The 27,813-nt window shown below is 44.3% G+C and overlaps 1 protein-coding gene across 5 annotated transcripts in view; it reads right to left on the bottom strand.

Moving 5' to 3' along the window:
* RASIP1 (Ras interacting protein 1) overlaps positions 1-27,813 on the bottom strand; it is a 600,616-nt gene that overhangs the window by 311,409 nt on the left and 261,394 nt on the right. For all 5 annotated transcript variants that reach the window (XM_072110521.1, XM_072110522.1, XM_072110520.1 and 2 more), the window contains one exon: positions 24,139-24,518. In XM_072110521.1, the coding sequence (XP_071966622.1) occupies positions 24,139-24,518 (380 nt within the window). The remainder of the gene's footprint in view (positions 1-24,138; positions 24,519-27,813) is intronic.

Here is a 27,813-nt window from a genome sequence, read left to right on the forward strand (position 1 = left end):
TTGCTCGGGATGCCATATGTTGTGCAGAAAGGATACCGTCTGTAGAGAATGTGTTGATGCTCACAGATGATATTAGGTGCGGAAACTCTGAGAGAATGAGACATAGTAAGAAGGGGGGGGGACCCTCAAGGCTATAGAGTGTGGGGTGCCCTAGTAGACCCTAGTATTAGAGATGAGAGGTCCCTGTCCGACCCTTTGAACCTCAACACGGAGCCGCAGCCCTAGATGGCTGCCACCCCGTCTGGAACCTGTCCTTGCCAACCTAGAAATTTGAGTGCCACTCTGCATCACCAGTGCCTATACCCACTATATGGCATCATCTCCACGAACACTGGTATCGACGTTTTCTTATTTTTACATTAATATTTTTTATTACAATATGTATTAAAAGCTAAGTTTTATATTGGTCCTCCACTTCCCTTGTACTTCTTGTCATACCTACCAAGTGGTGTTGGGAGGGGGTATACACCACCCTCCTTTTCGTATGTATTTTTTCAATAAAAAATAAAGTAAAAAATCAATAAAAATGCCCATAAGCCCCATAACATATAAAGAGACATAAAAACCCCCAAAAAAGTCTAAATCATAACAAAGACCCGACATATATAGTATCATCGCGTCCATAACAACCTGTAGAATAAAAGTAAATCATTCCTGAACCTGTACGATGAATGCCGATTAAAAAAACCTTAAAAACCCACCAAAAATTATCATTTTTACCTATTCAATCTTACAAAAAATGTAATAAAAAGTGATCAAAAAAACATATGTACTCCAGAATGATACTGGTGCAAAGCACAACATGTCCCACAATAAACAAGCCATCAACCAGCTCCGTAGACAAAAAAGTAAAAATGTTATGCCCCTTGGAAGACGGCAATGCAAAAATGATAGATTTTTCCCCACATTACGGTTTTATTTGACAAATTTAGTAAAACGTAAGGAAATATATTCAAGTCTGGAATCACCATAATCGTATCGACCCATAGAATAAAGATAACATGACTGTTAGGCTAAACGGTGAACACGAAAAAAAAAAGAGTTAAAAATCCAGTACAGAATTGATGCTTTTCTACTCCTGCCCTCAAAAACGAGTTCCTAAATTTTCAACAACAGGTGATACCAACCCCAAAATGGCAACACTGGAAAAAGCATCTCATCCCGCAAAAAAAATTCCGTCACATGGCCCCAATAACAAAAAAGCGAAAATTTTATAGTCTACAAAAGGAGGCAACGAGAAAACTAAAATCCTGGCAGCTGCAGGTCACTCCTTCCCTTCTGTGCCTTGCTGTGCACCCATAAAACAAGTTACGTCCACATGTGGGGGGGTCTCTGTACTTGGGAGAAATTACAGAACAAATTGTATGGTGGGTTTTCTATTTTTATCTTTTGGAAATGTGTAAATTTTAGGGCCAAATGAACGTATAACCGGCACAATTTGACCATTCTAAATTTCACCTCCATTTTGATTCAACTACTATGAAGATCTCAAGGAGTTAACAATCGTCCTAAAAGCTGTTTCTGATCGTTTGAGGGGTGCAGATTTGAAAATGGGTTGATTATATAGGGGGTTTTGATGCTAAATATGTAAAATATCATTCAAAACAGTATTTATCCGCAAAAGAGTAAATTTTGAAAATACGGAAAATCGCTATTCGATTTGTAAGCCGCGAGACATCAAAATATATTTTCCAGACATTTCAAAAATTATGAAAATGTAAAGTAGACATATGGGAAATGTTGTTCAGCAACTTATTTAGGTGGTTAATCTATCTACCTGAAAATGTAATGATTTTGAATTTCAAAAAAGTGAAATTTAAAAGAAAAATGCATAATTTTTTCTTTTTTTTTGGAAAATAAACGCATAGCTTATCAGCCAACATTTACCACTAAAATGAAGTACAGCATGTGGGGAAAAAACTATCTCAGAATCACTTTGATAAGTAACAGTGTTTAAAAGTTATAACCATATAAAGCAACGCAGGTCAGAATCCAAAAAAGGGGGCTGAGCCTTAAGCTGAAAAATGGCTGCGTCCTTAAAGGGTTAAACACCCGCGATCGGAGCCCACTCTGACTGCGGGTGTTGGCTATTAGTTATACACTATTAGTCTGACACTTCCTGCTTTGTGCTAGTATTGTTTTCAGTTTACTGAGTACAGTCTGTACACCCAGGAGACCTCCATACTGGAGATCTTCTTCTAGTTCCTTGGAATATCACCTTTGCTGACTGCAAGTTGTCTATACTGCACCTTCAGCTCCTGAGATACAACAGACTATTACTATAGTCTCTACGTTTCTGCTGCAGACCGCTACTGCAGCCCCCTGCGGGCTAGCCATGTACTGCACCCAGCCTCCTCTGCTGTACCTGACTACTGGACTCCTGCTCCCGTCTCACTAGTATAGTGACATAATCCTTGGTCCCATTACAGCAAAAAATTTTGAAAATCCACTGGGGCAAAAAAAAAAATTTGTCCGGAGCTACAATTATACAATTATAAAATAAGGCAAACTGGTTAGCACAGCCATATTGCTCTAAAAGAGCCCATGCAAATGAATTCAATTCATTAACCCCTTCACGCTCCGTGGCAGATATATCCGCCACGGAGCTATGAAGAGTGTATGAAGAGGGCTCACAGGCTGAGCCCTCTTCATACAGAGATGGGCTTTGCTGCATATCGCAGCAAAGACCCATCGCTAACACCTGCGGTTGGTGCTTGCACCGATCACGCGTGTTAACCTTTTCTTTGCTGCCGGCAAAGTCGCCAGCGGCACTGCAAGCCTGCAATCTTTGCACCCGCGAACGTCATTGGGGGGCGGCGATTGGTTGCCATGACAGCCTCGGGTCTTCGTTTGACCTGAGGCTGAATGGCTTATGCATATTCATTACAATGAGCCAGTGGCTCATTGTAATGTATAGTGTTAAGAAATACCATATACTGCGATACAGTTGTATTGCAGTATATGGTAGGAACGATCTGACCATCTAGGGTTAATGTACCCTAGATGTTCTAAGAAATAGTGAAAAAAAAAAGTTTAAATAATGTAAAAAAATAATAAAATATCAAAAATTCTAATCACCCCCCTTTCCCTAGAACTGATATAAAATATAATAAACAGTAAAAATCAGAGACTCATTAGGTATCGCGGCGGCCCAAAATGCCCATTCTATCAAAATATAAAAATGGTTATTGACGGCGGTGACCTCCAAGATGGGAAATGGCACCCAAATGTCGGAAACGTGACTTTTACACCTTTTTACAGGACATAAAAAATGTAATAAAAAATGATTAAAATGTTACATAGTCCTCAAAATGGTATAATTAAACGTCGGCTCATTTTGCAAAAAATAACACCTCAAACAGCTCTGTGCACCAAAGTATGAAAAAGTTATTAGCTTCAGAAAATGGGAAAAAAATTTTTTTCTTTTTTGTACACATTCGTTTATTTTTTGAAAATGTATTAAAACGCAATAAAACCTGTATAAATTTGGTATCATCGCTATCAGACTGAACCAAAGAATATAGTAGAGATGTTATTTGGAGCGCAGAGTGAAAAGTGTAAAAACTGAGCCCACAAGAACGTGACGCACACGTTTTTTTTTCCAATTTTTCCACATTTGGATTTTTTTCCAGCTTCCCACTACATGGCAGGGAATAATAAATAACATCATGGGAAAGTTAAATTTATTACACACAAAATAAGCCCTCACACAGCTCTGTACACAGAAAATTGAAAAAGTTGTGGATTTTTAAAGATGCAGAGCGAGAAATGAACGAAAATACCCTGCGGGTATTAGGGGTTAAAAAAAAAAAATGCACCAAACGGCTAACCAATATATTTATCGTAAACAAAATTCATAAATTTTTATTCAAAGACAAACCAAAAACAAAGACATACATTTAAAAACATTTACCATATTTTTCGGCCTATAAGGTGCACCGGACAATAAGGCGCACCTCTAATAAATGCCTGCTAAGACATCTAGGTTCATATATAAGGCTCAGGATCAAATGCAGTACCTAAAAATGACCAGCAGGTGGCAGACCTGTGCACAGTTCAAGCCAGCTACACTTCCCGGGAAACTTGTCTTCAGCGTGTCAGAGAGCTCTGATCTCAGAGGTATGGCTGCTGGGGGTTAATGCAGGGTGATGCAGCAGGGGTTAAAGGAAACCTACCACTTTAAAATGACCCTTCTGACCCACAAATACCTTAAGCTAGCTCAGGATGAGCTGATGCCGGACCATATTTTCAATTAAACCAGAAACCGCTGTATTTGTAGAAAAATGATTTTCTTGTGGTAGTAAAATCTCTCTTCGGCGCTTCTATAAGCGTCATACAGCGCGCACCCCGGACCCTGCTCCGCGATCACGCTCTCGTCAGCGCCGCTCCCGTCACTAATTTTGCTGTGCCCGAGAGCCGGTGACGTCACCGAGCTCTCGGGCACACTAGCGCATGCGCACCACCTCCTCCCGGCGCGTCGCGGCCGGATCCCATTGCGCATGCGCGAAGTCCCGAAGCCTCGTAGTATCGCGTGGCTTCGGGACTTTGCGCATGCGCAATGGGATCCGGCCGCGACGCGCCGGGAGGAGGTGGTGCGCATGCGCTAGTGTGCCCGAGAGCTCGGTGACGTCACCGGCTCTCGGGCACTGCAAAATTAGTGACGGGAGCGGCGCTGACGAGAGCGTGACCGCGGAGCAGGGTCCGGGGTGCGCGCCGCATGACGCTTACAGAAGCGCCGAAGAGAGATTTTACTACCACAAGAAAATCATTTTTCTACAAATACAGCGGTTTCTGGTTTAATTGAAAATATGGTCCGGCATCAGCTCATCCTGAGCTAGCTTAAGGTATTTGTGGGTCAGAAGGGTCATTTTAAAGTGGTAGGTTTCCTTTAAGCAGTTTCCCTCTGCCCCTTCTCCTTCCCTACTCAGCCAGGGTGTTATTCATGTGGGGTTCCCTGTGGCTCCTTCTCTTTCCCCTGTTACAGGACTGTCAGTTATGGGGGATTGTTTACTGATGATGATGATGATGATCAGGGCCGATTCTAGACAAAGTGGGGCCCTTGGCAAAACAAAAAGTGGGGCCCCAAAATAAAACTATTTTATGACTAGTCACAGTCAGCAAGCGGCTCCTTTAGTATGGTAAAACAAACTGTAATATGGGAGAATTTTATAGGAGATAGATAAATGATAGGGAGATTTATGGGAAACATGGTGGCTCCGTGATTAGCACTACAGCCTTGCAGCGCTGGTCAACATCTGCAAAGATTTTGTATGTTCTCTCTGTGTCTGCGTGGGTTTCCTCCCACACTCCAAAAAATTACTGGTAGGTTGATTAGACTGAGGCCCATTGGGGAGAGGGACCGATATTTTCTGAAAGTAGACACTTGCCCCATTTTCAAAATTGCATCAAAGATTTTATAGACATAGGCGCCTTCATGCAATTTTGTTTCAAATTGAAACATTTTATTAAAAATACTTAAAATTTGACTTTGATGGCAAAAAATTTGATCCAAACAGAAAATGTTTACCTTCACATCTCCTAAATGTAATACATGGACATTTGTAGAGTTCACAAATGTGCCCTATTGATATGTTCACATAAATAAATCCACATAATATCACCAGAACTGTAATAACTAGATATCTGCTTTTCAGCTAAACATTTTTAGACAGTCACAACCTGCAAAATATAGCAATAAAACAGAATAAAAAGTAAAGGTGTCATAAAACCTATATAATTTTGAAAGCAGACAACCAGGCGAGGCATTTGGCAATTAACATTCAAAATTTCCTCTAAAATATGTACAAATCCAGAATACTTATATAAAGAAAATCTACTTTCCTAAAACAGTAAGATGTGAGGAGAGCATACATACCCCACACCAATATACTGTATTCACCAAAATATGTAGCAAATGGAACTGCAGAAAATTCACACAGATGTATCATTGTCTGTTCCTTAGACAATGGTAACCCAAATAAATAACTATACATCCATAAAACTCTCTAATGAGATAATAAAAGTCACTTTTAGATGTGCGCCATTGTATTAGCTGCACAATAACAGAACGCTCTGCGCTTCATAAGAATGAGAGTGAGAACGTCATAACATAGGTGTAAGTAATGGGGGATGATGGGAAATAAAAACTTTATTCCAGGACATGTGTGTGCTTTTAGTGTTACAAATTACTTTATGGACATGTTCTGGTCGCGTTGTAGTCTCATTAGGCGAAGAGGATTGAATGTTCATCATATCAGTCAATTTTCCCAACAAAAAAAACTATCACATAATAAAAGGGAATAAGAGAGAAAGGGCCACATTTATCACTTTTGTGCGCCTAAGTGTAGTAGTTGCGCCTAAATTCTGGCGCACTGTTTTCCAGAATTATCACAAGCTACAACCATCTGTGATAAGTTAATTTCCTGCCTCTTATTAATCACTTTACTTTAACACAGTTTAGGCGCAATTTTGGCACTTACATGTGATCCTGCTACAAGCTCCTCTCTGCTTCTCCCACATCCCAGCATGAAGATAACACCCACAGCAGCACCCAGGTGTGTGACACCCAGCACCCAGTGACCTCCTCAGCAGGGGCTTCTCCTGGAGGGGATCCCCCAGTGCCGATCTACTGTTGCAACCCTGTAATTCTGACCAGTATCCCCCTCAGAAACACTGGTGATATTGTGCAGAATTACATGGGGGACACTTGTCAGTACTATGTGCAACATTCTGTAACGTTCTCTTCTCTCTTGCTTTGAGCTCAGGATTCTGCAGAATGTTTTGTAAATAGAAGGTGATGAACTGTAAATAGAGTCTGCAGCTCCTGTCTGCAGAGCATCTTATGTCTGTATTATATGCTCTAGTGTCTGGCTGAGCTCTGCTGCTGGAAATGAGCTGTTCTGCAAAGGGGCTCAGTGCTTTCTTCTCAGTTAACGCCACCTTCGGGCTGGAGTGTTTTTGTGCCCGTTTTTGTGCCTAAATGAAAAGTCGCAAGTGATGAATATCATTAGGTGCAGCAAAACATCTGGATTGCTAGGATAAATGAGGGAAAGCTGGTTATTTTTGCTGCGCAGCTGGTTTGGCGTTTAGTTTGCAAAAATGGCACAAAAACGTTGCGCCTGAATGAAAAGGCGCAAAAACAACAGAAAAAAACGATTGATACATGTGGCCCAAAGTGTGCTCTTAGATAGTTTTGCATAGAGAAGGGTTAAAAACATGAATATTAGTTGATATTATCCCTTCTCAAAATGTAGTAACATATAAAGTGAATATTTCAATTATCTGTGAGGTGCAGCAGCTCCTGTGTGCAGCATATGCTCCCTGCAGCCTGATGGCTAAGAATCTGGATTGGGGGAGAGGGGGGGTTAAGTTCAGGGGGCTGTATCTCTGGCTCTGTGACACATAGAACCTTACTTCTTTTTTCCTATGAAAGAGGAGAGCCTCCTCTTTTATATGAATCTAAATTTGTGTTTCTAAAATTTAGGAAACAGAGATAATAACTGTTAAACTGCCGTTGGGAGTGATTTTTATATATAAAAATGGCACCTGATATTCTCACTTTAAACCTGAATATCTCTGGATCCATGGCACCTAGAAACAAAATTCAAGATTCATTTGAAAGAAGAGATTCTCCCCTTTCTCCCAGGTACCCTGGGTAATTGCCACCTTTGCCTACCCATAGCGCCGCACTATGGCAGCTCCGGTCTCTCCGTGCTAGGGGAGGGCAGGATGGGCACAATGTTTGTTGTGGTGCCAGGGCATTTCAGGAGCTAGGGACCCTGTATACTGTGTTGGAAGGTGCAGCAAATTTCTGGGGATGGAACTATTAAACACTATTAAACATCTTGTCTGTAGTACATTTCTGTATAAGTTCATATATAAGGCGCACTGGCCTATAAGGTCAAAAATATATTGGTGCGCTAATATATGCAAAAATAGCCTTTGGTCACAGCCCTATAGGAGCACTCACTTGTCAACACTTCCTATTGCACTGAACCCAATTATAACCACCGAATACATGATCCACAGATAATTGTAACATATATTGTGCAGTACTTGTCTACTTGTGCAGTAGACAGTATTCAGTTGATGTACACTCCTAAATAACACAGATCAAAGTAAGGTGCCAATGTAACAAAAAGTGCAAAAAAGCTAGATATCACCAATTAATGGAAGCCCCATATCTCACTAGATATTCGAATGGCATGGTACAGTACTCCTATAGAGCTGGCATACAGCTCCCCGCGAATATTGTCGTCCAAGACGACTGCCTCAGGGGTAAGTAGCCATAAACATACCACACTCACCTTAACTGGTTCACGACTGCCCGCTGTGTATTCACGGTGGCGGTCGGGTCCCGCTGCATGGAGAGGGCTCACGGGCTGAGCCCTCTCCATAGCCGGTAAGTCTTTGCTGCATATTGCTAGCACCGATTGCTAGCACTGATTACGTGGTGGTAAAGAGACCAGAGAGAGAGTCTGGAGCCTTTCTACGATGGTCCTTTCCAAGTCCTGCTGACCTGTGCCACGTCTGTGCAGCTAGAGGGAAGTCAGCACGGTTCCACGCTTTATATTGCAAATTTACTTATTCTTCTTGCTAGCCGGTCTCTTCTGACTGACTGTACGCTCAGGGACACCCCAACCATGACTATCACTGTAACTATAGGGCTGACCAGGATGCCCCCAGGGTAGCAGACTTTACATACGGTTGGTGCAACACGACAATGACTGTCTTTAACATTGACAGCACAGGTAACCCTGTATTAGCAGTGTCTGATGTGTACTGGATTTGTGGGGATAGGAGAGTCAGGTCAGGCTTAGAGGCTGGGAAGGTGAGTGTACTGCGATTAAACTTGTGCATTCCTTCCTCGTGATCCCCAGGGATAAGGTTGATCAGACACATAAAGAAAAGGTAGAGAATCCAAAAGGATTCTGGAGGTCTGAGAGAAGCACCTAGATGACAACGTTTATATATACAGTGGGAACACCAAGGGGGGTCCCAGATGAGTTGAAGGCCCACAATCAGATATGGACAGGTCTTCTCCAGATCATTATTCCCCATGACAGATCATTATTCCCCAGATAGCTATGAGCAAAGATGTTGGTTGGGTTAACTGTTTTTATTGTAATCAACAGAGATTTGTGAATTATATCAGAGACGCTTCCCAGAACCGTATGGCGTTGGACATGATCCTTGCTGAGAATGGAGGAGTCTGTAAGATGGTGGGAGCGGCTTGTCGCATATACATCCCAGATGACATCCCTATGGATCCATTACCCATTCTTGTGAAAAGATTGAAGGACTGTCCAAGAGAAACTCTGGGGTGGACACTTTGTCATTCACTTTGTGGTTGGGGGATTGGAAGGGTTTCCTTTAAGTGGGCGTGATATTGGGGATTGTGATTTTGCTCTTGTCACTTATTGCATGATGAGGTCCCCCTCATCAAGTCCACCGTGTCCCAGATGGCCGTCCAGGCGATAAGCACCACGACACGACCTATGAACTATGGGAACTCAGTGATGTGATTTGAGTGTGCAGGCCTGTAACCCCTGAGTGACTGGCCTCCAGGGGATCTGGTGAAGAGTTAACAAGTCCAGCAGGTAAGGGCTTAGCCTGCCTGTGGGTACCTGGAGCTTGAGGAGGTCGCTCAGGATGGAGTTACAGGCCAGCAAAGCTCAAAGGGGGGAATTGTTAAGGAGATCGCACTGGTTTCGGACGCCATCTTGACTACTCTCCGCCATCTTACATACAGCGGCCATGTTCCCTGACCATTGTCAAGTTAATGTCATGATTCAAACTTCATTTTATGTAACCTGTTTGCTCGCCTCTCAGCTAATACCCTTTAACATTTAATGAAAAGCCAGTCTGTCCTTGATTATATTATGATTCTGGAGTCCACTTATCTTCTTCTTCTCAGCAAATTAGTATAAACAATATCTGTGTACAAGGTCTCTGAGAACTGAGCACAATTAATTAACTTTTTTCCCAGAATGTGCTGATGTCCAATAGAATCTAAGTGCCTTATCTCCTTTCATACAACACCCAAAGTGCTGATTTCTCTGTATTAAAATACAGCTGGGGGTTTTTTTGAAAGAAACAGTGTGATTTGAGTGCATCTAAAGACCGGACTGTGTCTTTCTTTTACTCTGTCATCTCGCTGCCGGCAGCTATCTCATCCTCCCTCAAAGGGTTAATTAGGACTCACCTTACAAAAGTCAAGAGGGCTGTTGAGGCCCTGCATAAAAATCCCTATCAGTGTTATTACAGTGATCGCTGCCGGCAAAGCTGCCAGCAGCCTCAAAAAGATAGCGGCGCATGGGCACCGCCATCTTGTCGGGGATCTTCGCTCCCCGTGACATCATCGGGGAGCGGAGATCCGTGATAGCACATTGTAATGAATGAGGAGGAAAATCCCCATATACTGCCATACTGTAGTATGACAGTATATGATAGGATAGATCAGACAACCTAGGGTTAAAGTACCCTAGGGAGTCTGAAAAATAGTAAAAAGAAAAATAAAAAAAAGTTTAAAAAAAAAATTATAATAAAAAAAACCTAAAAATTCAAATCACCCCCCTTTCTCTAGAACTGACATAAATATAATTAAACAGTAAAAATCATAAACACATTAGGTATTGACGCATCTGAAAATGCCTGATCTATCAAAATATATTAACGATTTTTCAATGCGTTTAATCCCGTAACGGGAAATAGCGCCCAAAGTCGAAAATGGCACGTTTTTGCCATTTTGAAAAATATTTAAAAAATCTATAAAAAGCGATCAAAAGGTCGTACAGTCCTAAAAATGATATAATTGAAAATAATATCAAATGTCACAAAAAATTACACCACCCACAGCTCTGTACAGCAAAGTATAAAAAAGTTATTAGCGCCAGAAGATAGCAAAATCAAAAAAAAAAAAATTTGTACAGGACGTTTTAATTTTTGGTATCCCCGTAATCGTACCAACCCAAAGAATAAAGTAGACATGTCATTTGGGGCGCTCAATGAAAGCCGTAATATCCAAGCCCACAAGAAAATGGCACAAATGCGTTTTTTCACCATTTTTACTGCAATTGAAATTTTTCCTCCCGCTTCCCAGTACATGGCATGGAATATTCAATATCATCATTATGAAGTTCAATTTGTTACGCAGAAAACAAGCCGTCACACAACTCTTTACGGTTAACTCTGACTAGAGGTAGTCTGTTCTATATTAGTTAGGAAAACTAAATACTATAGATTACATGTCAATAACCATACTAATTCAAAAATGTTTAATTTACAACATAAAAGAGACAGGTATAAGTTGCATGTAATGTCTATACAGGAGGTAGATTGAATATGTAAACCTGCAAATGACATGATTAATCCATTCAATAATATTTGTATGTTAAAAAGTTTTTGGAAAAATTAATAAAAATGTATTTAATTAAAAAAAAAAAAATTAAAAAAAAGTTATTGATTTTTGAAGGTGGGGTGTAAAAAATGGAAATGAAAAGACAGGAAAGGGCCCGGTCCTTAACCGGTTAAATACACTCCCAATGAGAGTGCCACACACAGACGGCATTGTACCAGAACAACAGCACAGGACCGGAAGTCAGAAACTACCAGTAATGTGTAGCGGCGTGTCACTGCACTTAAGCACCCCGGAGAATGCTCTCCTGTGATTCCTGCGTTCCTGTGATTCTTGCATTCCTTTGATTCCTGTGTGCCAGTCTGTTGCTGCGTTCCTGTGTGCCAGTCCGTTCCTGTGGTCATGTGTTTCTGTGTGCCAGTCCGTTCCTGTGGTCTCGCGTTCCTGTGTGCCAACTCCTGCTATTCCTGACGTGAGTCCTACCCCGCCTAAAAGTCACCATTGGTCTACTCCCAACTACATCCTCCAGGTCCGGGTCCATCTTAATGATGGGCCAGTGTTTAGCCAAAATTTCTTTGGCCAGATCTGCCCCGTTATCAAACGTGGCAATCATCCTAAACACTGGCCCATCCTTAAGATGGACCCGGACCTGGAGGATGTAATTGGGAGTAGACCAATGGTGACCTTTAGGCAGGGTAGGTCGATACGAGACAGAGTGGTACTTTTGTCGGGAACAGCAGTAATAGGACATACATCATCAAAGACTTCATTAATTGTAAGTCCAAGGGAGTCATCTACAAGGCTACATGCTTATGCGGACTCGAATACGTAGGGAAAACTATCCAAGAGTTCCGCAGAAGGATTGGGCACCATTTAGGCGACATTGAACATAATCGGGATACCCCAATCGCACGCCATATACATGCTAGGCACAATGGTCAAGCCTCTGCCATTAAATTTACAGGGATTGAATTGGTGCCCCCTCCACCCAGGGGGGGCGACTGGGACCGGAGGGTACTACAGAGGGAGACGAGATGGATATATCTGCTTAACACTGTGTCCCCTAGGGGTCTCAATCTTCAGCTACAATATGCCTGTTTCATTTAATAATCCTAAAATGTCTATAAAAAATGATACCCCATAATTATGGCTGCTGTAGTAGACCCTTGGTCCATTAGGCAACCATATAGAGTAGAGTGATACTAAGCACTTTTCAGTCAGGTTCCTCCTATGTGCTCCTTCAGATGATCATAAGCGTTCATTGTGCCTGAACTCGTCAGATATATTTTGATTGTAGTATAGATCTGTATTTGCCTGAACACTTACTGTATCCTTGTAGCGTTATAATGATGCAGAGCCACATAGTTATAGTCTGTGCTTGTGTTATGTGTTTTCAGCCTTACCTAATAGAGTAGATCTCCGCTACCTGCGATGTAACTGCGCAGGCGCGGCTCTTCTAAGTGTTGCTACGGCAACACTTAGCATTGCAACCTTCGGCTGCCGACCCGGAAGTGACGTGGGCGACACTTCCGGTCTGACCGCATGTACTCCTCGCGGCACGAGGAACACGCTGGCGGCTAACCGATAAGCCCTATTGTATGCTAATAGGTCACGGGGACGAGCCCATTTTTAAGGAGCTCCCATCCGGAAAGGCGTCACACGCCAACTACCCTGTGTGGACATTAGGCGCAAACTGGTGGGTGAAGGCACTCCTCCCCCATCGCACCATTGTATATGGAGCTACCCCGCTAACTTAAGGTGAGCATGACAGATGGTCCCTATCCTGGTATAGGGGATGTAATGCTCGGTGACTAAGTACTTATACAAGTCCAATTATTATTGTTTTTAGGGCAATTTATGTATGGATTCTCTCCCTCTGATGAAACTTCTTGTGGAAAAGCGTCAGGGAGGTGTGACGTGATATTTAGTACAAGGGACAGTATTTGGGACTGCCCTTGTAAGGGCGGGAGCTTTTGGGGTTTAGGGTAAGTCTAATTATTTAAGGCATCATATCCCTACCCCATTGACCTCCAGAGGAAGAGGTGTCTCCTTCCTAGCCCTACCACTGAGACTGACATTTACAAGTGTATGGGTAAGCAAGATCACTGGTGGTTCTGACACTGAGACGACCCTAGGGTAGGGATATCCCTGCTTGTACCCATATCACCACTTTGTCAGTCCCAATTGTATATTTAACCTTTTAATGTGCCTGATTAAATTTTGTATATATATTCACGAGGGTGTGGTGGTTGGGGCGTCTATATGTGAGCATCTGCATTAACATTGATTCCCTTTTAATAGACTAAATTAAAAGTTATTTTTTAACTGTTTACTCAAATGCTGCTTCTATTTTGATTAGTAACAGAATTACTAGATTTATGCTTCTATTGCTTTCTGGTTTCCACATCAGATACTGGCTGAACTTTCTAGTGATGTCATCCGGCAGTCGCAGCAGATTGCTGTCCAAGGAGAACTTTTAGGCCAAGTCGCTTCTACTCTTCAACAACTGCTTGACTCCCGGCCTCAGCATCAAGTCCCTGTGACTACTCCGGCAGCAGTTCCAGCGACTACCCCAGCGCCTGTCATCCCGGCTTGTCCACCGGCACCAGAGCCTAGGCGGAGTCTGTCTATGCCTAACAAATACGATGGCGATTCCAAACAGTGCAGAGGATTCATCACCCTGTGCTTGCTGCACATTGAACTAATGTCATCTCAGTTGGTCAGCGAGCGCTCCAAGGCGGCGTTCATCATCAGCCTCCTAACCGGGAAGGCCTTGGCCTGGGCTACTCCTCTGTGGGCAGGAATGGTCCAGTTACGGCCACCCTTACCAACTTCCTGGCAGAGTTCTGGTCCGTGTTTGAGGAACCAGCACGAGCCTCCTCTGCATAAACAGCACTACTGAACCTACACCAAGGAGACTCCACCGTGGGTGAATACGCCGTCCAGTTCCGCACCTTGGCGTCTGAACTCTGTTGGAACGAGGCAGCCTTATGTGCAACTTTTAAGAAAGGTCTGTTCTCATGGGTAAAGGATGCATTGGCTGCCCGTGATCTGCTGACTACTTTGAGTGGTCTTATCACCTTGGCCACCAGGATTGACGTGCAGTTCTTGGAACAAGCTGAAGAGTTTGTGGTCCGGCTTCCATGTCCGCCTCGGTTGGCTACGGTCTTCCAGAAGCCATTCCAGCCTCCGGTCGCTCAGTCTGCTGAGCTCGACTTACGCCTGGGGAAAAATCCAGACATTTCCAAGAAAACCTCTGTCTGTACTGTGCCAGTCCCAAGCAACTCATCAGGACTTGTCTAGTGTGTCCCCAACGTCCGGGAAACGCCAGTACTTGGGAGAGGCGTGTGAATTCAGTTTCTCCACGTCTGATTATTCCAGTGCTCCTCAGTGATGGCACCGGTGCCCCCGTGCAGGTCTCGGCATTCCTGGATTCCGGTTCGGTGGGGAACTTTGTGGATGCCACTCTCGTCAATCAGGATCACATTCCGGTGGGTCCCCTCAAGTCTCCGATCGTAATTTCCTCTGTAAGCGGACAGCTTCTTTCCGATCTGGTCCGGTACCGCACGGAACCTATCCGACTTCAGGTTGGAGCCCTACATCAAGAAAACTTGGTCTTCAATGTCCTGCCTCGCTCCACATCAGCTCTTCTTCTGGGTCTTCTTTAGCTCGAGGTACATGCCCCGGTTCTCAATTGGAAGACTGATGAGATCTTGAATGTCAATCTCGATGTATGGTGGCACCACTTCCGGTCTTGTCCTCTACTGTGTCTTTCAAGTCCCTGGAGGGTCTGCCAGCTTGTTACCAGGACTTTTCTGATGTTTTTACTAAGAAACAAGGGGAAACCTTGCCACCACATCGTCCCTATGATTGCCCTGTGGATCTACTGCCTAGCACCACTCCTCCCAGAGGTCGTGTCTATCTGCTTTTGGTTCCAGAGACGGCTGACATGTCTGAATGCATCAAGGAGAACCTGCACAGGGGTTTCATACGCAAATCCTCTGCTCCAGCTGGTGCAGGTTTTTTCTTTGTCACCAAGAAGGAGGGCTCCTTACATCCCTGTATAGACTATCGAGGGCTGAACAAGATTACAGTTAAAAATCACAACCCTCTGCCATTGATTACAGAACTTTTTGATCGCCTATGCGGTTCCAGGGTATTCTCCAAGCTGGATTTTCGGGGTGCTTACAATCTCATCCGGATCCGCAAAGGTGACGAGTGGAAGATGGCGTTTAATACTTGTGACGGGCATTTTGAATATTTAGTTATGCCTTTCGGACTGTGTAACGCCCATGCTCTCTTTCAAGAATTTGTGAATTACATTTTACAAGATCTTCTCTATACGTGTGTCGTGGTCTACCTGGACGACATCTTTGTATACTCTCCAGACCTTGAATTTCATCAGACACACGTTCTTGGTCTACTTCATGCCAACCATCTGTACGTCAAACTGGAGAAATGGCAGTTTCACCAGCACAGTCTTCCATTCCTTGGTTACATGACCATTACGTGGCCATTGCTATTCTTCAATGGCCACGCCCAGAAGACCTCTGAGCCATACAGAGGTTCCTGGGGTTTGCAAATTATTATCCACAGTTCATTCCCCACTTCTCCACAGTCGTGTCTCCCATCGTGGCACTCACTAAGAAGGGTGCCAATCCACGTGCCTGGTCTCCTACAGTTGAAGAGGCCTTCTCCAAGTTGAAGTCCCCATTTGCCTTGGCTCCAGTCCTCTCTAGGCCTGACACCAACAAGCCTTTTTATCTTGAGGTGGATGCATCCTCCGTAGGAGCTGGAGCGGTGCTCTCCCAGAAAGGGCCTAAGGGCCGAACTTCCAAATGCGGCTTCTTTTCCAAGACCTTTTCCCTAGCTGAAAGAAATTATTTAATTGGAGACAGAGAGCTGTTGGCCACCAAGCTTGCGCTAGAAGAATGGCAGTATCTTCTGGTAGGTGCTCTCCATCCCGTGAGTGTGTACACTGACCACAAAAACTTTTTATACCTCCAGACAGCCCAGCGCCTGAATCCCAGGCAAGCCCGGTGGTCTTTGTTCTTTTCCCGTTTCGACCTGCTAATCTATTTTCGTCCGGCTGACAAGAATGTCAAGGCTGATGCCCTGTTCCGGGCTTTGGATGTTGTCGGAGAAGAACCAGTTCCTCGACACATAATTTCTGCGGACCAGCTTGTTGTTGCAGCTCCAGTGGATCTTCGGCAGCTACCTCCCGGCAAGATGTATGTTAGACCTGCTCTCCAGAGGAGGATTTTATCTTAGGGACATTCTTCTCGTGTTGCTGGGCATCCTGGGGTGCAAAGCTCCGTGGTCCTCATCTCCCACTACTACTGGTGGAAATACATGGTCAAAGATGTTTGGGAGTTTGTGGGATCCTGCTCCTCCTGTGCCTGCAACAAAGCCTTCCATCTCAAACCGACTGGACTGTTAATACCGTTACCAATAACCAGTCGCCCGTGGTACCATGTGGCAATGGACTTTGTCACCGATCTGCCTGTCTCCTCAGGCAGTACTGTCATCTGGGTGGTGAAGGACCGGTTTTCAAAGATGTCCCATTTTGTTCCCCTTCCAGGTCTTCCGTCTTCTCCACAGCTTGCCAGTCTATTCTTCAGACACATCTTCCGGCTGCATGGTCTTCCGCTACACATCGTGTCCAATCGAGGAGTCCAGAATTCTTGCGTTCCTTATGTAACCAGCTGCAGGTTAACCTTGACTTTTCTTTTTCCTACCATCCGCAGTCTAATGGTCAAATGGAGAGGGTGAACCAGACTTTGGGCTGCTACCTCCGTCACTTCATTACAGCCTGTCAGGACAACTGGGCTGACCTGCTACCTTGGACTGAGTTCTCCTACAATTCCCTGGACTCTGGGTCTACCGGCTCGGCTCCGTTCTTTGTGGTCTATGGACGTATTACTCACCGCCTCTCCCGTTGTCTACTCCCTCTGATGTCCCTGTGGTAGAGGATTTGGTGCAGGACCTCAAGTCTATTTGGGACCAGACCCACCAGTCTCTTCTACGAGCTACAGACCGTACCAAGATCCAGGCTGATATGAAACGTCGAGTTCCTCCTGTCTTCTCTCCTGGCGACAAAGTATGGTTGTCCTCCAAATACGTCCGGCTCAAGCTACCCAGTTACAAACTTGGTCCCCGGTACCTTGGTTCCTTTGAGGTAATAAATCGCATCAATCAAGTGGCCTACAAGCTCCACCTCCCTCCACCTATGCACATCCCGAACTCCTTCCATGTCTCCCTCCTGAAGCCAGTCATCTTGAACCGCTTCTCCCAGAAATCCCCTTCTCCTGCTCCTGAGGCGGATTCCCCAGGTGTCTATGAAGTTAAGGAAGTTCTGGACATGAAGATCGTAAGGGGTAAGCGGTTCTTTCTTGAGACTGGAAGGGGTTCAGGCCTGAGGAGAGATCTTGGGAGCCTGAAGAGAGAATTTTGGATCGGACTCTCCTCCAGAGATTTCTTGGGACCAAGAGGGGGAGGCTGAAGGGGGGTGCTGCTGTCATGGATGCTCCCGCGATCCCCGTCTCGGATCACAGGCGCACCCATAGCTCTCCTCGTACCTCTGGTGCCCGGCACCACTTACCTCCCCTGGCTCCAGTGGCGACCTCCGCTGCTCCCGCAGCTCGGCACGCGCGTCTCCTAGGGTGCGTGCGCACCGGCTCGCTAAGATTTAAAGTGCCAGCGCGCCGATAATTGGCGCTGGCCTGATTTAAATTCTAGTCTCTTCCTGTTACCCTTGCCGGATCTTCAAACTTCCTGAAGAGAAAGCTCTCCTGTGATTCCTGCGTTCCTGTGATTCCTGCGTTCCTGTGATTTCTGCGTTCCTGTGATTCCTGAGTTCCTGTGATCCCTGAGTTCCTTTGATTCCTGCGTGCCAGTCCATTCCTGTGGTCCCGCGTTCCTGTGTGCCAGCTCCTGCGATTCCTGATGTGAGTCCTAGTGTGCCTTCCACTGCTATTCTCCTGCCACCACTCTGGGTACAGACTGTCTACTGTGTTACTACCTTGGCACCTGTGGAACGACCTGGTGGTATCCCGCCACAGCAAGTCCATCCCGCTTTGCGGCGGGTTCTGGTGAAAACCGGGTGCCACTTAGACTCCGGTCCCAGGTCGGCTAGTACCATCTCCCGCAGTGGTCCAGAGGGTCCACAGACTCCCATTCTATTGGTGTCAGCACCAATAAACATGTAGCACAAAGTGGTCGCAAACATATTCTTTATGTGGCGCAATACATTCTCCAAGTTATAGCCAAAGTTAAGTATATGAAAGCCGAGCCACATGTTGTATAGCGGCACAATTACTGAGAGAGCCAAAAAAAATGTAACGCGGAATTACCATAAGAGCGACCCAATCTTTGTGAGGAGAATAGCCACATGTTACCATGAGAGATTACCATGAGAAGATGAGTGACAACAGGTAACAATTATTCCATAAAAAGTCATGGAGGCAGCACGATTATTTTTAAGCAAAATAAACAACATCAATAAGTAACGTCAGATGTGTTTGAACGATGGACAACCAAGTTGGTATGATTAATTGACTAACTAATTAACTAATTAATTAATTAACCACACCAACAAAAGGAGAAAGCACAATCTAAACAGAATATATATCCAACACCGCCTTCCAGAAACCCTCTAAATTTAAAGCCCTCTAGATCATGTGGAGCAGATCTGCCACATCAGCATGGCAACAGGGGCAGTGGGCATCAAGTTTATCTCCTATGTCAAACATAAATTTGGCGGTCCTTTTGACTCTGTGTAGGATATACAGTTGTGATAGCCTATGAGCTTCACCAAGAAAGGGAGCATACTCTATCTAAGATTTCTTATCACTGATCTTCCTTCTGTCAGGAAATCTGTCCAAAATAAGGTCTCTCTCTATAAACACCAAAGAGATAACCCCAGAGGAATCTAATCTCTTTTCAATAATGCAAATAATTTTATTATTGGATATAGCATTTTCCTCCATTGAGCAATCAGATCTAAAAGTTGAATTTGAAGGAATCTAAAAAATTCAATAGAGAGCAATTCAAAATTAGACTGCAGCTGATGAAATGTTTTGAGCCCATCAGCAAAAAAGGAGGTTTGCCACATTTCAGACCCCCTTCTGCTTCCACCTATGAAATCCTTAAAGGAAACCTACCAGTTCAAATGGTAGGGGTAAGCTGTAAATACCGAGCACCAGCTCAGGGTGAGCTGGTGCCGGTGCTTACTTTCGTTAGTGTTATTAACTGCTGTATCGCGGTTTTAACACTTTTTAAAGTTTATAGCTGTAGCTGCTTCGGCGCTGCGTGCGCACGACCCTGCACGCGCCTACACAGGAAATGCCGGAGATGTCGCGCGCAGCGTCGAAGCAGCTACAGCTATAAGCTTTAAAAAGTGTTAAAACTGCGATACAGCGGTTAATAACACTAACGAAAGTAAGCACCGGCACCAGCTCACCCTGTGCTCGGTATTTACAGCTTACCCCTACCATTTGAACTGGTAAGTTTTCTTTAAAGGAGGAGTAGACTTGGAAGCTGAGGGATGCCTGGATGCCTTGCATGTCCCTGACTTATTACCAACCCTCATGAAGTAGAGTTAGAGCAGGTTACAAAGAACTAGAGAGGTTAAAGGCTTTGGTTTCTGTCACCCATGCCCCTCTCCATGGCGCCCGTTCTCCCCAGCCTCACTCACCTCTCCATGCTCCTGCTCCCATCCCACCTTCCCAGTGTGAGCATCCCTGCTTCCCAAATTCCTGCTTGTAAATTTAAAGGACCAGTGCACAGCTAATTGGCGCTAGCCATTTCCCGGATTATGATAAAAGCTGGCCTCTCCCACCAATCCCTGCTAGATCTTCCGGACCTGTTCCCATTTACACTCCACCATTGGCAGCCCTGACCTTCTGTTCTGTCTCCGACCATGAACCTTTGCCACCCGTCTTGACCTCCTGCCTGTCCCTGACCATGAACTTGCCTTCTGACTCTGTACTTCACCATTGGCTGCCACCACAGCATGGTACCACACCAAAGTAAGTCCAACCAGCTTTGCGGCAGGCTTTGGTGAAAACCGGGTGTCGGCTCGTGTCATCGCCTGCGGTGGTCCAGGGATCCACTAGCCCTAAAGCCTGACAGTAAGATCCAGCCATGGACCCCGCCAAGGTTCTGCTACCTAAACTGGCTTATTTTACCACAGTTGTGATCCAACAAGTCACTGATATGCTGCAGCAGTTGATTGCCACTCATCAAGTGTGAGATCCTTGTGTGAGGTGGCATTTATCATCAGCCTCCTCTCCGGAAAGGCCCTGGCCTGGGCTACTCCTCTCAGAAGACAGAGACGATTGGTCACTGCTTCGAATTGCAGCAAAGACTTACTGGTAACACCTGCAATCGGTGCTAGCTAAACTGTAAAAATCGTGAACACATTATGTATCGCCACGTCTGGAAATGCCCAATCAAAATATAATAAAGTTTTTTTTACTGCGTTTAACCCCATTACGGAAAATTTATTTTATTAACCTCATATTGGATCATGACTACATTCAGCCAGTCTAGTATATTACAGGATGCATGACCCGCACCAACACCACCCACATCAGAAGTTCTTTCTTCTATTGTATAAACAGAGCTGAACAACCCATTTAGTATATCCACCTTCTTTTGGTCTCCAGTCACCGATGCCCTATTTTCAGAATACAGGGGTCCAACCTGGTCTGACCCATTTTTGCATTGATATACTTTAAAAATTTCATAGGATTTGTTTTGGTATATTTGGCCACCTGTCTTTCATTTTGTATTTTGGCAGATTTTATTTCCTTCTAACAGATTTTGGTAAGTGTTTTTTAAGTATTGAAATCCTCAGGTGACCCAAAACTTGTATTTCTTGAATGCCCTCTTTTTCTCATTAATTGCCCTTTTAACTGTAGCTGTGAGCCATGCGGGGTATAATTGAGCCTTGTCTATACTTGTTACCTATTGGAATAAATTTAGAAGTATAATCACCCAGGATAGATTGGAATGTTTCCCATTTAACATTAGTATCATTATGTGACAATATCTGATGCCAATCTATATCCTGTAGCACAGCCCTGAGTTTCAGGAAAAATTCAATGTTTTTGATTTTTGCACCTCCAACAATGCATCACCTCTTGTGGGATCTTCTACAAGCTGCTACCAGACTACAATACAGTGCACAAACAAGTCGATATTAATGATAGTGGAAATTGTCTGAATCCATGCAGCAGGTAATTGTGAATACCTGGCTGTACCTAGGGTCTCTGGTAGACCACAGTATTGTGCCCTCCCTGCCATCAACCAGGTATTCATACTTATCTGCTGCACATGGACAATGCTAGCCTTTTTTCTGCCTAAGGTGAAAAGAATACAACTACTATAATACTGCCCTCTATGTACAAGAATATAACTACTATAATCTTGCCCCTATGAACAAGAATATAACTACTATAATACTGCCCCCTATGAACAAGAATAGAACTACTATAATACTTCCCCCATGTACAAGAATATAATTTCTATAAAACTGCTCTTCCCCCTCCACAGACACCTATCCCCCTCATGTCTTCTCTATCTCTCCTCACTCAGAAAGCCCTAACCTGCCCTCAGCTCCTGCCCCCCCCCCGCAGCCCCCAGTTCTAGAGCCCCCCCACAGCCCCCAGTTCTAGTGCCCCCGCCACGTTCTAGCGCCCCCTGCAGCCCCCATTTCTAGCCACACCCTGAAGGCCCAGTTCTAGTCCCCTCCTGCCCCAGTTCTCTTTCTGCCCCTCCTGCCTCCAGTTCTAATTCTGCCTCTCCTGCCCCCAGTTCTAATTCCACCCCTCCTGCCCCAGTTCTAAATCCCCCCTGCTGCCCCCAGTTCTAGTCCCCCCTGCTGCCCCCAGTACCAATTCCCCCCCTCCCCTGCTTCCCCCAGTTCTAGTTCCCTCCTCCTGCCCCCAGTTCTAGTCCTCCCCTGCTGCCTCCCCAGTTGTAGTGCCCCCCCCCCCGAGTTCTAGTCTACCCCTCTGCTGCCCCCCCAGTTCAACTTGAGGGTTGGCGGGTCGCATGCCGCGCGTGGGCCCCGAGCTATTCACCCCTGCTCTATTTCCTCAGAGATGTTGGGGGGGGGGGGGGGGCTATAAACTACACCAAAAATCATTTTCTCAAAGCTCTCCTGGATTTGAATTTCAACCCACAAAGTTTCAGGTTCCTCACATTCTTCTGAGACCACTGTCTCATTCACAATAACTTCACAAAGTCTCTTCTGACCACCACCCCACCTCCTATTTGCCCTGAGTGAAAGAGTGTAAAACCTGAAATATTAATACCCTATTGATGTGATGCATAGAGCCATCCACTACACCGACAACATCTAACCGTTCCTCTAATACCAGAGCCTGAAGCTCACCCACATTTTTCATTTGTGAACATGCACTTTAATTTTCTACAGTTATTTATATGATTTATAGTAATTTTACTGGCAAATATCACTAGCTGTCACCAGTGTGTAATCGTGTCTGGACTTTTAACCCTGCTCTTGTACTGAAGAGTCACATGTCCTGGCCAGTCAATCACAGGCATGCATGTGGTTGATAACAGACTAGAAGCTGCTTGATTGGCTGTTTCAGCACTCAATCAAGCAGCTTCACACTTTTTTCCATGAACATGGAATAGTGATCTAGAATAGTGATGTGTGTTCATGCTCCAGGTTCTTAGGTGCCATAGCCATGACATTTGGCACGGACCTTAACTATGGAGTTTGTGTCAACTCATCAGTACTTGCCAGTTCAGCACTGAACTAGGGCGTTTGGACATAAAGCCCACTCTGAAGTGACCAAATTTCTAATTATCAGAAAGAATCAAGATGCTCTCATTTGAGGAGAATGTTGTGTGAAGAAGTTGTCCACAGTTTAATGAAAACATGTTTAATTTATTTGAGTGTGATGGGAAACATGATTATCAACAAACTAGGGATAGACTAAACTGAGAGTATGTAAAGAAGTTAGTGAAAGGTCGTGGAGCAAGAGCCATTCTTTGGAAAATATTTTCTGCAGCAGGAGTTGAACCTCCTCAGCCAGCAATTTTTATGCAGGGCAACACACCCTGTCACGCCGCAAAACAGGTGAACTAGTTCCTTGAAACAGAAAACATTGCAACAGCGAAATGGCTAGGCCAGAGTCCTGGTGACAAACTTATGACACTGGAAGTCATTTTACTTCCCGATTTTCCCGGTTGTAATTGTCAGAAAATTTAGTTGTAATCTTGCTCTCTACTCCAGGCATTGCTATTTTCTAAATATAATCATCACATTTTTTGGAAAACGAAGGTTATATGTTGATATACTTGTATGGTTATTTTGTAAAACTCTACTCTAGTGGCATGGTGTACACCTTACAACAAATCATACAAATGTTCATCAATGTAGATTACCTTATTATAGAACTTAGAACAAAATTTTAGTAAATTAATAAAAAATAAATATTGGTTAATTAGTTCACAGTGATACAAGTGTATTAGTAATGATTAAACCAAGACATTCCTGGTAGGCATTTTTGCATTCTTCTTAAAATATAGTTTAATTCTCTGTACTGAACAGACTCTTACTGACAGATTACTAAACATGTGTTTTTTTGACTCAGAAAAATGACTTCTTAGGGGAGATAGCATTATAATATATACCTGAATGGGCAGTACAGGGATCTCCAAAGATCTTTTTAAACCTAGGCCTGTGGTCAGGAAAAGGGGGCATTCTCTACGCCTAGAGGAGATGCGGGTCTAATAGCACTTACCACATTTTTCTTGTAACCTTGCAGAAGTAGGAAGTATGGATGTTGTGAAGGTGGTTGAATTAGGCATTGAGAGAGGTGTTCAAAGTCTAAGTCAATGTGATCATTAGAATCCTCTGGATAATCTATACTGTTATTGCCTTCTGTAGTGTTTTGCATGGGTCCATCTTTTTGGTTTAGCCCTTCCTCTTTCCCAGGGTCTGTATCATTATCCACCATACTTTTTATGTTTTTTCTCTCTCTACGTTTCTTGGTGTTCAGATTGATATCACTTATACTGCGACGAAGAGAGATGCTTTCTTCCCTCTCTCTTAATGGGGCATTTCCACCAGAGGCTGCACGAGATCGAATTTTTTGAAGTCTTCGAGCTTGGGCATTAATTCCTGTTGACAGATTAAATAAAATGGCATAAATGTCCACACATACAATCCTTATACATTATACAAAAAAACAAACATTAAAAATAAAGTTGCATTTATTTAGTCACATACATAATGTATTTCAGCTATTTGATAGCAGTTGTTCAAATGAATGACTTTCCTTGTAAGATAGTACATGGATAGAAGTGGGATAGAAGTTGACATACTGTTTTATATAATTTAAAGAATAATTTCAAATAGCAGAGTAAATCATGAAAGGGAGCCCAGGAAACAAACACAAAGTCCCACTTGACCATGATTCCTGTATCACCCTATGGGGCAGATTTACTTACCCGGTCCATTCGCGATCGAGCGGCGCGTTCTCTGCGGTGGATTCGGGTCCGGCAGGGATTCACTAAGGTAGTTCCTCCGACGCCCACCAGGTGGCGCTGCTGCGCTGAAGTTCCCCAAGGCCCGCCGGAATGCACTGAAGTTCACCGGCCTATTCCTAGTGCAAGTAAGCGCGAGTCCCGCAACACTTTTTTTTTAAAAAATGCGGCGGGTTTTCGTTAGGCCACGTCCCACGATTTCCGTCGCGTGCATGCCAGCGCCGATGCGCCACAATCCGATCGGCGCAATATTCGGGTAACACGCCCTTAGTAAATGACCCCCTATGTGTTTTCTGGGTGAAGGAAGACTCTTACATCATATGGTAGAAAGAAATCCTGCTCCAAATCGTACAGACCATCTCAGCTTCTCTCCCCATAAAATATACTAATCAGTCAGAAAAAGCCATATATATCAAATCCCAGAGGGATACTATGCTATCATAATAAACTTTTCACAATTCTGCTCCGGTTTCTTGGATTAAAAGTCCTAGAGGCTTTGCTTGAAGTAAACAGCTCTTCTAAGTGCTTTTGGTGCTGAAAAACAAGGATCCCCAACCTTCAGCAATGAACAATCCCTTGGAGGATGAAGAAATAAAAAATAGTTTTATAACCACCAGAGCAATATTTATGGATAGACACCTTGGACACAGTGCCTAGTGCAGCCAGCTCAGGGGGGTGCTGGAGCAGGGAAGTGATATAGATGAGCAGAGATCCACAGCACAGAGTACAAGGATCAGAGAGAGGGGAAGGAATGCAAAAAGAGTCTGTATGTAGACTGAATATACAGCAAAGTGTGGAATGTCCAGCCAGGAGCAACTCTAGAGACACACACAGCAGCATGCTGTAAGAGGAGATGAGTGACATGTGGGCCCCATTATGATCCATCTAGTTCTGTGAGCTGACAATGAAGTTAGATTACACAGGTTCACAAGGTTTATATACTCTTTCATTTACCTTCTGAACATTGTACTAGTATCTGACACACAGAAAGAGAGATGAGACAGATGAGATGATGAGATCCATGAGATGTATATTACATGCTCAGTCTGCTACATCTCTGCAATACACTCTCCGATCTAATGTGTTTCCCTTCCCCCGGATAAAAATACTTATATGCCTGTAGCTTGTAGCACTCCTCTTGCTCCTGCTTTTGTTTGCCGGCAGGAAGTCGGTGTCTATGTATCAGTGTGTTCTCATCGTGGAATGGAGGGGAAAGGTGTGCGGCAGGGAGCAGAGAAGATTTCAGCTCCACAGTATCAGACAAGATGGCTGTCGACCCTAAAGTCAGAAGATACAGGGTCAGAAACCAGGGGCAATTGAAATTGTGTATACCAGGCCTGATAGAGACAGGTGGTAATTTTATCTGTGAAATGCTGGATTTTTATTAATAACACTTAGTAAATGCGTTATTTTGTTATCCCAAGTATATTTAAGAAACTTGTGGGAATACCCTTTAAGGTTCCAGGTGTTTACATTCTAATTCTGTGTTTGAATTGCATTTAGGAAGACAATTTATGCACAGTGTGAAGGAGTTTCTCCAATGTACATTTAGACCAAAACATTTGTAATTGGGAACAAGAATCACTTCAACAACATCAAACATGTGGTGCATGTCCCAAACACAAGCTGTTCAGTGTAAATGTAAAAGCGTTCGGGAGAAACTCTTCCCAACTGGGCTTGAAGTGCAAATGCAGTGAGCAAAACACATCTACATTTGATGATGCATTATTCCTGATGTGTTTTAAAACAAAATGCATGTGCATCAAGTAAACGCGGCCTGATACTGGGGTTATGGGCAAAAGTGTTAGGTTGGCAGCACCGATAGGGGGCATAAGCAATGTGAGTGTCTAGGGTAACATCAACTCTAAATACAGCCCCGATTCCCGCACAGAATTTTTACTTTGTGATTATTTCAGATCAGGGAAATAAGTGGATGCTGAAGAGCTTAGAACCGATTGTAACTTTTATTTAGTTTTAAAATAAATTGTGCTTATGTGTATTTAGGCATAATAATCTAAGAGTGATCCATAAAGTAGGAAAGTCATCCCACGAAAAAAAATTTCGCGCTGACAGTGGCTGCGTCGCGCTTTGCTGATAGCGGCAGCAGAGGGGCTTATTCACAGCGCTGGAAAAACATTCAACAGGCGCTGTGAATAAGCCCCTCTGCAGCCGCTGTCAGCGCGCTGCATCGCATAAAGCCGACAGCAATTGCGCAATACATGCACTGCTGCCGACGATTCTTACAGGTCCCTAACTGACGGGGGCGTGAAGGGGGTGTGTTGGCCAGCCCCTTCATGAATACAGCCCACTGCTAGGGAACCTGTAAGACAATCCAAACTCTTATTTGGTCGGATCGATTTAAACTAAGTTTGCACACACAAATTTTAATACAAATTGAATAAATATAAAGGGGCTGGGGACAGGATTAGGGGGAACATATTTGGTGGGGGTATTTTTCGGGGGTGACAGGTCCTCTTTAATCCCAGTACCAAAGTCAGGAGACTCAGAGATGCAGCTTCCAAAGTTTGGACACAGCTCCACCCCAGCCTGCATCTACTACCTGGCTGGAGCACTATTCCTGAGGACCCTCTACATGACCACTCCAGTAACCCACATCTGTTCTGAGACCATTTAGGCCTGTTGCCTGCTGTTGTTCAATAAAGAACCGTGAGTTATTTTGCACCACGGGCTTCCCCATCCATTACGCAGGGACATATCTTACAGACAGTAAGGGGTTGCCCCAGGGAGAACCAGTACATCAGCCTTTCCCCCCATATTTCTTGCACACACCAGCTACTGGAGACCTGCCAGGCTGTAAAACAGCCCTCCGGTCCCCAAACCAGCCAGCCACTCCGGTATTCTGGGCCCCAGCTGCCTCCAGGCCCCAAGAAAAGGCTAGGCCCCAGTTGGGGATGTTGCAAGTGGCATCA

Source organism: Engystomops pustulosus, chromosome 6, assembly GCF_040894005.1.
Source record: "Engystomops pustulosus chromosome 6, aEngPut4.maternal, whole genome shotgun sequence".
Classification (NCBI taxonomy): Eukaryota; Metazoa; Chordata; class Amphibia; order Anura; family Leptodactylidae; genus Engystomops; species Engystomops pustulosus.